Genomic DNA, 12,392 nt, shown 5'->3' with positions numbered 1-12,392 from the left:
TATCAAAGAAAGCCAGTTAGAAGATGTTGTTGGGAAAGGACAAAAGGTGACAAAATACTTGTAAGTATTTCAGATTTAGTCAATACTTAGGTGCAAGAACCTTATAGCTTAATTGGCACCGTCATACCAGCGTATGTACACAGAGTGCTTGGATTCTATGAAAGAAAAGGTTCAAGTTGTAGAATTAGTAACATAATGTAATTATCTATAATAAAAAAAAATGTCTCTGCGTAGGTGCAATACATTATACTCCTGATTAAATTTTATTAGTGTCATTGGAAATGTTAACACTTTTTATTGGTCAATCTAGTTGTGCATTTGAATTTAATAGATCTTAATATAGGGCACCTAAGTATCTAAGTAATTGTACTTAAGTTTTACCCTTTTGAAATTGAAAGGGATAGATATCACCTACTAATACTATATGCAGAGAGAATATAAAATACGCAGCCCACTGTTCATCATTCAGGAAGCCAACATCATCATATCTTCACGAGGAAAAAATCACTTTATAATAAATAAAATAAACAAGTTTATCGTTTCATTATTCAACAAAATAGCCTTTTCAATAAACAAAAATTTCAAACCAAATTCTAGAAGAAAAAAGGTCGTCAGCTAATCAATGATGTGACAAACAATTATCAACAAGGCGGCTATAGATCAAAAGAACACAAATGTACAAAACCAAAGAACTGGGATCACCTGTGCAAAGAATGCTTGACTATAGTTCTAGTGGAAAGGGTAAAAAACTAGAACAACAAAACCAATTATATCAGTAATTTAGCAAGGAGTATTTTATGCGCAATACAATCTTTCCCTTGTCAACCCCAAGTTTTGCCCCTGTGACTAACCAATGACCAGGAATATCTTGTGGTCCTTTTGACATTTCTGTCATGTCTACAATTTTTGCCAGTTTCCCGATTTGGCTTGAACTTACATCTTCTTTTTTATCACTTGAAACTGATGAAGAAGTTCCATCAGGCCTCTGTGATGTATAAAGAGTGGAAGGATTGTGATCCCAAACAGACCGCCTTATTGTACAGCCCGGTACTTTAGAGAAGAGTAGTTTGAGGTGTAACACGTTTTTGGCACCAAAATCCCATACACCAAGTTGAGCCCCTGTGACAATATGAACACCAGAGAGGTCTCCAATGCAAGTCTCTGTGTGCTCAATAGGTGCAGTGCTTACATGGGAGAAGTTCTTCCACTTGATTGCCTCAAACCAACGGCTGTCCTGTTCCTCTGGACCCTGCCACTTGGGGGCCCCAATAGCCATGTGTGCATCCCAATGGGGCTGAAGAATTTTCGGAAGAGACACTAGATGCTGCATATGGATAGCAAGTCGGTTCTGTTTGTTCCCTTCTAGGCTAAGTCTAAGCCCAGTGACTGGCTTACGACCAACTGTTACCTGGAATAGCAAGCCATGTTTAAACATTCTAGAGAACCAACATATTTTGCATGCTTTAACTGGTAGGTAACTCGTCAAGAAATAATACAAGGTATGCCAAGGAAAAAATTTACACGCTCACTCACATAAAATTACCATGTTAACAGATATTTTCAAGTTCATTATTAGCTTTGCTCTCTCTCTCTCTCTCTCTCTCTCTCTCTCTCCATAATTTTGCATGGCAAGGGGGGATGTTAAAAGATGGAGTCATTAAAAAAATGACAGCTTTTTAGGGGTGCAAGTTGGGGAACAATAGCCCTTCTAGCCTCAGTTTAAAACCATTTTCTCAAAACTCCAAGAGTCTTATTTTTAAGGCTGAAATAACATGCCCAAGAATTGGATTACAGAAATGACAAACCAGGAGCCACGTATGACACAGGAAAAAAATTAAACAAGGGGGGAAAACATTTGTATCACAAAACATTAAAAAGGGGGAAAATACATGCATGGTTTTCCAGGCATTCCTGGATTGAATTTACTGTGACCATGCACTTTTTTTTTTCTCTCTCTTGGTTTCACATTTATCAGTGTCTCTTTTACATTTCAGTAGTACTGAAAATTAACTTAATAAAAATGCAAGACATATCTGAACCATTTGTAAGCCAATTTCAAATTCATAATTTCATAACCACCCCAGTACATAGATGATAGAACCACAAAACTTACCTGATCAGGGCTCACATATAGCTTTGGACCCATCAAGCTGAACTGAAGGGAGGAACACACAGGCTCCTTTCTTTGTAGATTATTGTGTTCTGGGGCCCAAACTCGAGCAATTTGAAAATCCAAGAAATATTGTAAATCTTCAATAGGTGGCTTGTCTGGTAAAAACAGAAACAGATGAGCAGGCAACAATTATCAAAGAAGCATCTTTGTAATACAACTACTCCATAGAAGAAACAAGATGAATAAGCTTCTAAACAAGTCTAAGGGAATTGCAGTTGGAATTAACATAGTTGAGGACATTTAGAGATTTATTTAGCTTAGCAGAATCATAGAAAGTAATAAATCAACAGGACAAATTTGTTAAAAGCAAGATTATTTTCACCCATAGAAAGAAATTAAATAAAAACAATACAAAAAGATACCAGATTTTTAGAACTCAATGTCAGATTTGTTATTTGTATTATCATTAAGGAATTATTGTGTATGCTTTGTTTGACTCGCCTTATTGTGGAATCTGTAACCTAAATATTTGAGAATGTTTGCAACAATCTCATGGCCTACTATGAATATAAAAATCTGTTAGGCATAGATTCTAATCAAATTATTTCCACACCTATTGACTTCTAGGTGGTATTGGCACCTGTAGTGCAATCACATCTTGTTAAAAGGCCTGATGAAGTAAGCATAAATGAACTTCTACAACATAGTTTGAAAAGTAAATCGCTTTCATTTACCGATCACTTGTCATTAATCAATAAAGAGGATTTATTACATATGCATTGAATTTTCATTTTCCTTTTTTCCTTTTTAAATGGCTTCAAACCCTTCTCGCTTCAAAGAATGGAATGTATTTCTAACAGATCAAAAAAAATGGGATGTATTTCTAAGAGTACTCTTTTTTTTTTTCTTTCTAATGTATTTGTTGTGTTACTTTGGTAGCCACTTTCTAGGATGTGAATGAAATTCACATTTCAAGAAAACAAATAGTAAAATGAAAACATACACTCCAGATATAATTCAATTGCACGTGCCAAATGCTTTATTCCGGGCACATCTTCCAGAAGAGAAACGATGGGTGTAAAGGTCATGTTAATCACATCTGGTGCCAATTGAACAGTCTTTTCCCACTTGGCATGACTCTGCTCAAGATCATCGCCTCCTCTCCTCCTGAAAATTACAGTAACATCCTGCAGCAATAAACTGAATTTTAAGAATTTTTTGCATATAAGCAAAGAAGAAAATTTATGCAATGAAACAGAAATGGCTTCAGAGAGCAATAAATTTCATCAAAACACACTTGAGAACAAGGAGACATGCTGCAATGAGCTAAAAGTTCCATGAGGGTTCTAGACTTCTAGGAATAAATGAAAAAAAAAAAAAAAAAAGGTTTTAGAGTGAGCCATATGCTGACCTTATCCTTGTATTTTAAGGGCCCAGCACTAAACTGGCTTTTTGACTCCAGAAACCGCTGATCCCCAATGTCTTTCACATAGCTCTCAATGTCCAATGCTGACAATGGAGATAATTGGTGCTGCCTGATATAAACAACATCTCTTCCACCAATTGTTGCAGATGTAACGATATGGGTACCAAAATTTTCAATAAAACTGAAAAGTGGGAAAATGAAATGGAAACACAAGTCAGAAACATGCTCTCCAGATCATCAAATTCATCTGTAATTTTTACTTTTAATTTTCAATTGCAACCAAAATATTGAGTCGATCCAGTTAGCCATCAGATCATGCTCCCAGCATATTGACAAATCATTGGAGTTTGGAACTGTCAAAGTTCTTCTCTATGCATTAACAGGGCAATTACGTCTAAAATATTGAATAGAAATTGGTAGTTACAAGATTTCCCAACAAAAAAGTAACACCATATGATCCATGCTATTGTCCTTTCTCCAAGGACGTATCAAGTATGAGTTTCCATCATTTTACTATACACTAGTGTCTCAAATTACATATTTGTAAAGAAGCACAGATCCATTGGGGGATGAAGACCAAACCATTTTATTGAGCAATATATACTGGTCATAATCGCTCAGTAACCAATTTGTAACTATCATGTAATTCAATGCATATCAAGGTTATTCAAGGTAAGACCAAAATATTAGATATGTATAGGAGTAGGTAAAAGATTCAACAATTTTGGCACCTCCAAGTCATAGTCGTTTTTGAAGATTTTTACTTTGAGAATATTGATCATAATAAGCATTACATTATCATATATATACATTCTCTTTTGATTGCTAAGTTACACACACACATAGTGGGTTTTGAATTTATAACCTCAACCTACAACCTCATTTATGAGAAAAGAAATGGCCATTTGAGCAAGATCTCATTGGCATCATCATGCTAGAATATCAATTGAAAGAACATGAACTTTCTAATTTAAACATTAGATAAATCAATGAAAAGAAATAGAAAGCTGTCCAAACTGAAGTAACTTACAACAATAAATCAGTGATGAATTGCATACCTAGCCAAAGATGCTGGATCCCAAGAGTAAGGAACAGCATGTTTAATTTCCTCGCTCAAAATTAAACCATCTTTTGCCAACTTAACTTCAAATAGAGGAATGAAATATCCAACCATTGCAAGGGATTTCGTAGCTGCTGCATCTACTTGCCAAGAACCAGTGAAATTGAACATGGCATTAAAACTTCCCAGTGGGATGCGTCCTAATATATCTGATTTCTTATTAAAATATTCTGCCATCTGGAATTTCAAGTATCAAAGGCATCTATTAGACACTGAGGTTAAAAACATAATAGGTCAACAAAGAGGTAGAATGGTTTCATGTTATCAGGGAAATAAGCCAAAACATCAATGCCAGACAAGCATGCAAAACATGGACATGATACTTAACACAAAAACAGCAAATATAGTACTTTATGAATTTAAAAGACTGAGTCTCAACCTTATGACAAGCAATCTAGTAAGAATACCGTGCTTGAAATCTCTGCAAATTAAACATGAGATTATGTACAGAACTTCTTTTTAATAAATAAATGATATTATTCAACAAAAACTATCAGAAAAACATATATTCTAGATCTTACAATTTCAAATTTCAGACTATCTAGTATTGTAACAAGTCCAAAACTGAACATGAGGGGAATTTCCAAGCACGACCATCTAATCATACAAGCATTGTAACAATGATTTGTTGATCCTATGGAATCGCCATAATTCGATCAAAAGTCGGCCTGTTGTGCTCAACCCTAATTATACACAAGACGCACAAAGGGACCGCATTCCAAACTTTATAACCACTATGGCTTTGAAAAATCCCTCTCGAACAACTGAGCATTTGCACCACCATCTTCAACATGACCCATGATACTCCATACAACACCCACACAAGTGACAGTATCTCTAGCTACCATACAATGAAGTAAAAGGTGGTCCACCAATTCTCCACCAGTCTTGAACATACAACACCAATTGACAATCATCATGTTTACACTTCCACAAATTATCCATTGTTGAAAAATTCTGTCTTGTGCTTTGGTCCACACAAAGAAAACAACCTTTAGGCACCTTGACTTGCCATATACTTTTGTGTGGAAAACTTGCCCCCAAAGTACCCATCAAAGCTTCATTCATAATAAGAATGAACTTCAAATTTACCGGCTTTTACAAGGTTCCACTCTATTCAATCCTCTACAACAGGGAGACTAGAGTATAGCATATCAAAGAATTTGTAGACAGACTCCAATTCCCAAGCCCAGGATGATTGAATAAAATGGGGATTCCAACTATGGTTGTTACCCAAATAGGAATCAATTGACGCATTCTTATCAGTTGCATGCAGAAAATAAGTTAGGGAAAGCATCATTCAGGCAAAAGTCCCCACACCAAAAATCATGCCAAGACTGAATACATGTATGACCAACCCCAAATAATTTTATATACTGTGAAAAGTTATCCTATACTCCTCTAATGCACTTCCAGAGACTAACCCCATAGGACCCTCTAAGCTCCTCCATAGCCTAGCCCACCTCAGGCTTCACCATATTTGAGAGAGATAATACACTGCAAACGTTTTTGGGCCATGGGCTTGAGCCGAGGACGTTTGCTTGTCCAAGGACGGGTTAATAGTAATAATGATATCAAACTTACAGCCCCGAAAGCAAATGTGGCGGATGAGGTGAATGTAAATAATCTAAGGAAGACTACCTCCTCGACTAAGTGCAGCGAGGATCAGGTGGTACGTCATGTTAATTAGAATGATATTTTAGAAGGTCTTGGGAATGAAGATTTGTTTAAAAGGGGCACAGAGAGCAAGGGGGGTTAAGAAAATATATTAAAGAAAGCTGCTACTACCGCATTGAATACTCTATACCTAAGTCTCTGGCCACATTTATGAGGAAGTGATACCTGAACAGTGATTTTCAGCCTAACAACTATTACCTAAGGACTTCCAAAAGAGGCGGATGGGACAAGTATCAAGGTGAGCAGTTTGAATCTAGAAGAAGGGAGGAGGGACTATAAGAGAGAAGGAGATCCTGTAAATAAAAGGAGGAGAATATTTGTAAAAAATCTTAAAAGTAAGAAGAAATATAAACACTTGGTTCTCGGCTTGAGTCCGAGGATAAACTTCATCTTATAAACATGTTCATCTATATTTTTTTGTGATCTTGGGCCATTGCCATTACCATTCAAGCTCATTAGAATCAAGATTTCTAACTCACACTCTATAAATTCATTGTATCGGGTTCTTTGAGCCTACGTCCTCCTTCTTGTTGGGCCGAGGCTCGAATTGCGACCTTACAGTAAAGTAAGAATATTATTAATAACATTGGCACTTTTTCTATTATTAATAATATTTTTACATTACTTATCAAAAAAAAAAAAAAATAGCCTCCAATGTTTTTTATAAAAACATAGATACATAACATATAATATATGAAGCTTAATAATCTCAAAATAGTAATATATTTTTCCTATTAGCTAAAATGGGTAGTGCAATTGCACAAAAATCTTGGTTCAATTTAGTCCATGTGTTTTAAACAATGTGTCAAGTTTGTCCTTCTGTCATAACGCCGTGACAAAGTTGATGATGTGTAAACAGTTTTAGTACTCCATTTGCTAAGTGACAGTGTTATGAGGAAAGGACAAGCTTGGCACAGTATTTAATACACAAAACAGTAAATTTCTCTGGGCCCAAAGTGAATGCACAAAAATCTTGTTTCAGTTTAGTCCATGTGTTTGAAATAATGTGTCAATTTTGTCCTTCTGTCATAACGCCGTGAGAAAGTTGATTATGTTTAAACAGTTTTAGTAGTGCTCCATTTGCTAAGTGACAGCGTTATGAGGAAAGGACAAGCTTGGCACAGTATTTAAAACACAACAGTAAAATTCTCTGGACCCAAAGTGAAAATTTTTTAATTTTCAGTGACCAAAGGTGCATTTTTTAGGCTAAAGTTTTTATATCGCAATTTGAAAAACAATTATAATAATCTAGTCATAGAAAGTTGAAACATAACATTTTATATATCTCTCTTGTACTTTATAATACCTAACCATGATAGCTATGATCAAATAAAAAAGTATATGGTTCAATCAAAATCCAAAAGGCAAAGACTAAACTGCACAAGAATAATTAATTATCCTTGTTCAGGTCTTTTAATACGTAAACAAAAAAAATTTTGTATAATAAATCAACGTCTATGTAATTTCCTTTAAGATCAAGAATATAATGGTTCACATATTTTTTAGGGGGGGGGGGGGGAACAAAAAGTTGTGACTAAGCATGATTTTTACTTCTTCAAAAAGTGTCATACAAGAGTGACAAAGGCGCGCTTCACTAAATGAGCTTAAATTTGGTCAAGCAAAACACTTTAGACCTTGGAGCTTTGAGCTTTGAAGCTTTTAAATACACTAGGAGAAACTGTTTTTTTCTTCTTTTTTATAAAGTAATTGGGAGTGGGGAGGTTTGAACCCTAGATGTCTTTGTTGAAAACACTAGGAGAAATTGTTTACCAATGACCTTCTCTGTTGTATGATCAATAGTAAACCTTAACTTAAAATAATTTCAATTTGTGGACTCAAGGACCACAATTCTCAATGGCAGACAAGTACAGGTGGAAAAAGGGTTGAGTTAGGTCTAGTAAGGTCTTAGGTTCCAATCTTGCCAATAAAAAGAATGAAATTATGAGTGTTTCCAAATTCCTAACTAGAAATGCTTGTCAATTGTCAGAAGATACTTTGATCAGTTTCAAATTTCAAATTTTACTTATCAAAAGAGATACTTTTATAAGTATCTTGCTTGTTTGCCTACAGCCTGGTCTACATATATACCACTTGGTTACTCCAGTGAGAACTGCAGCAGAAGAAAATCGCTTACAGCGGACATCATTTTAAAAATAAAAATAAAACCCCTGAAAAACTAGACCATCCAAGATATCTTTGGATGATGATTTTTAAGGAAATCAAATATTCTTCCTATTGAAATTTTTGTATCTTGTCCATGATTAAAGATACTTGCCATTCACATATCTAAAAAACCATTTTCCTAGGCCTTTATAGGTTTTCTCTCATTAGCCTAAGCTAATCCACAACCCAACTTAGAAAGGAAATTCTGTCCCAATGATTAGATAATTTTTACTCTCCATCCCTGCTTCTTCCATAATCATGAAATATCTCTCACCCCACAACACTGACAAAAATTCCTAGAGAGAATCTGAAAAAATCGAAATAATTAGGTAGGTTGGTTGGATAAAAAAAAAAAATTGAAAAACAGAATCTACCCACAAATGTGATCTAAGCCTTCTCTGACCTAGCCCCTGCCAAATGTTGGAACTCCTTGACAACAAGTGGATGCAGAAACTCAAAAGCTTGAGCTGAAATTGCACCATTCATCCACAAAATGATGTCCAAAGTAAAACTTCAGCCCATGATAACGGTCAGAGTCTCTTCTACGATTTATGATTTTCAGTATATTTCAGGATGCTTAAAAAGATAGTGTGATCAGTACTCTCTAAATGAAAAACCCTAATAATCTCCTCCCAATTTGAAATCATTAAATAAAATTGCTGCTTTCCTCTAAGACACAAATTGCACGCAGAATATCAAGGCTAGGGTTAAAAGAAAGGGGGAGGGGCAAGAAAAGGGTTCTCTTAACCAAATTAACCCTAGAAGCCTTGAACCATAATTTTCCCCACCATTAGTATGAACAGCAAAGCTGGTAGTCAACAAACCATCATTTTCAGAAGTACTCTCCCATCATCATGACAAAATCCAATAGTTGTAGCCCACATACTTTTCTTTTGCCATTTTCCTAAATCAACCTAAATATAACCTTCAGCTTCCTGGGAAGAACTTTAAAAATTGTCACAGACTTCTTATAAAAAAAAAATGTGTAAAGTCTTCTGGCTATAATAGGGTAAAATTTAATTGCAACAAGAAACTGGAGCCTTTTCTTTTGTAATTCATTTTTCTAGAAGACCAAACCACCTGATGCTGTAAAAGCCCAAACGAATATAATCCTGACAAATGTGATAGAACTTACATAGCTTAGAAGAGAAGAGGAAAACACAGGTCAGGAACACTAAGAGTGTCTTTTAAATCTATCAACTCTAAACAATGCCTTCACAATCTTGATGATTATAAAACAAAAGCTCCCCAATAGTGGCACAATATTTAACAAATACAGTGTTGTAATTGTAACTTAATAGAACCTATTAAGGTGCTAAAATGTGGTCCACTTTAACCACCCCGAATTCCATGTCCAAATGCAACCAGAGCATCAAAATAGTTACAGGAGATTGCAATTGTACAAAGAATTCATGAAAAATTGTTATTGCATATTTATTATTTAAAATTCATTATGACGCACATAATATATAATGTAGATATCAAATATATTTTACAAGTACATAATCACATTGGAAATCAGCAGCCATAAATAAATGGAACCAAAAGAATCTTTAGACTACCAGACCACCCTATTAAAATTATAGACAACCAAAATCTATTGAAGATCTTAGAGGGACAAATAGAAATTGAAAACTAGACAATCATTGCACGCCAATTGTGAAAGATGATGGTCCAGAACCACACTCATATGAACCAGTTCACCATAAGAATTAAAGAGTTAAAATTGAAACATACCCAGCTATAATTCCATTACCAAACCAAACTAGGACAAGAATATAAACATCCTGGATATTAATTTCAGTACCCAATCAATATACAAAAAACCAATCAAAGCAAAATCACAAGCAACCCCACATCTCAACAGGCCCATTACACAATCAGAATTATAGAATTCAGATATACCCAGATAATTATTCAAGCAGCAAATAACAGCAAGAACAAGAAAACAAAAACCCAAAATCAAAATGTGCGAAGAAAGTCAGAAACAACCTCATAAAAGGAGCACACAGATTTAGTCTCAATGGCAGGCTTCCCCTTTGAGCAGTGAATCTCAAGAGGCACATTTGGCACCACAACTCCATCAGAGACCTCAAGATCCCCGGTACTGTCTTCCTCAAGGTGAACCAGCCTCGACCCAGGAGCTCCCTTGCAGTAAAGAAGCCTAATATCAGAGGTGACATCAAAACCTCTGCCTAAAGCTTGGATTGAGTTGGAAAGAGTAGTGGCCAAAGCATCAGAGCTAAAGCTTCTTGTTGCTGTCATTGCTGCTGCTGTTGCTGTTGCTGTTGCTGTTGCTGTTTCTGAGTTTTCCATAGTAACAGGATCTTTCATGGGTGGAAAAAAATAGGAGGTGGAGGTGAACAAGAAGTGATTTGTTTGTTGTTGTTGTTGTTGATTGTGAAATTCGTGGTTTTCTCAGAAGCAGATGAAGGTGTTTCTGTTTTTGTTTTTGTGTTTTGTTTTTTTTTTTTATATATATAATAATAATGCTATTTCTTTTCTTTTGGGTTTTGGTGGGGCAAAGGTTGGACTTTGTTAGTAGGTGAAGTTTGTTCTTGTTCTAAAGGCACGGCTTTTGACTATGATGATGGCTAAAAACGCGTTTTTATTTTTTCGGTAGAAGGATGGGAAATCAGGATTCTGAGTTGACTGGTCCACCTCCATCTCTTTGTAAGAGTAAAGATCATCACTTTCTCTGTACTAAAATTCATTTCTTAAATTTTTTTTTTTTTTTTAAGTCTTACTAATACCTTTTGAAAAGCACCATTAACCAATTTTTTTCTTTTTTCATAATTTGGTCAACAATTCTACCAACACAGTTCACACTCAATTTTACAATCTTATGGAATAGTAAAAAGATAAAAGTGATAGATTTATGTAAAAAAAGTGTAGAACAATTCAAGGATTTATGACATGAAAAGTAATGGATTCATGTAAATTAAATTAAAAAAAAAAAAATAGTTACCCCATTTTATGACATGAATATGTTAATTTTATAAATGATCTTATGACCAATATTTGCGTGAAAAGAGTAGCTCCAAATCAACTGGATTTAAGAATCAAATTAACATGCTCAAGTTTCTTTCTTTTTTTTTGGGGGGGCTGAATGCTCAAAATTCTTCAGTTGAAAGTAGAAAGAAGAGTTTGTCCATTAGAATGGCCTCATAAAATGGTAGTAGCATCGTTAAAGCAAAAGCTTTTGACTTATTTTTAAAAAAAATTTCTAAGAATCAAAAGCTTTTGACTTACCATATTCTAAATGATACATGGGATATGGCTATAATGTATTTGATGATTCTTGTTTTCACAAATAACCCATTTTGGTTTGTGAAAAGTTGACCCCAATATTTCTGTTTCTCATTTTAGTATTATACAACTATACATACACTAAAGGAAAATATAGTATTGAGTACTCCTTTGTGAGTTTGATTATGCCAATTGAAGAAAGTAGCGTATTTTTCTTTTTATTTTAGTGTATGAGAGAGAGAGGCAGTAGTAACCTGACCTAAATAGAAACTGTGGAAAGGTTCTTTAATTTTGCCACCACGAGAGCTCATCAAGTTGGACCATTTATTATAATTGTTGTTTTTGTTGACTCTTGGATTGTTTCAAAGGCATATATATGGACATGGTAGACAGGCTGACAAGATTTTAAAGTACGTGTCCCTTCATTTCTTCTTCTATTTTCTCCTTTATTATATTGGATTTTTTTTCATTAAAAGAAATATATAGCAATGAATTCTTTTTCCTTTGTGTTTTTTGGTAAGATTTGGGAAATTATTGAAATCATTATCCTTATTATATTATCAAATAAATAATTATTAAAAAAAATCATTACTCTTAGAAATTATAATTACGTTACCATATTCTTGGATTACTGCGTAATTATT

General features: G+C 34.6%; 1 protein-coding gene across 1 annotated transcript; it reads right to left on the bottom strand.

Annotated features, from left to right (window-relative positions):
- Positions 1-489: 489 nt before the first annotated feature.
- On the bottom strand, positions 490-10,948 carry LOC142636200 (MACPF domain-containing protein CAD1). The gene is made up of 6 exons (XM_075810329.1): positions 10,492-10,948; positions 4,598-4,836; positions 3,525-3,720; positions 3,117-3,300; positions 2,114-2,268; positions 490-1,408 (listed from the first exon to the last, which is right to left on the bottom strand). Exons 1-6 carry the CDS (start codon positions 10,831-10,833, stop codon positions 773-775), a joined length of 1,752 nt encoding a protein of 583 aa, XP_075666444.1. The 5' UTR covers positions 10,834-10,948; the 3' UTR covers positions 490-772.
- Positions 10,949-12,392: the final 1,444 nt, after the last annotated feature.

The sequence above is a fragment of the Castanea sativa genome, chromosome 5 (assembly GCF_040712315.1).
Source record: "Castanea sativa cultivar Marrone di Chiusa Pesio chromosome 5, ASM4071231v1".
NCBI classification, from domain to species: domain Eukaryota; kingdom Viridiplantae; phylum Streptophyta; class Magnoliopsida; order Fagales; family Fagaceae; genus Castanea; species Castanea sativa.
The sequence above is the reverse complement of the archived record's forward strand: the minus strand, read 5'-3'. Positions and strand labels throughout refer to the sequence as shown.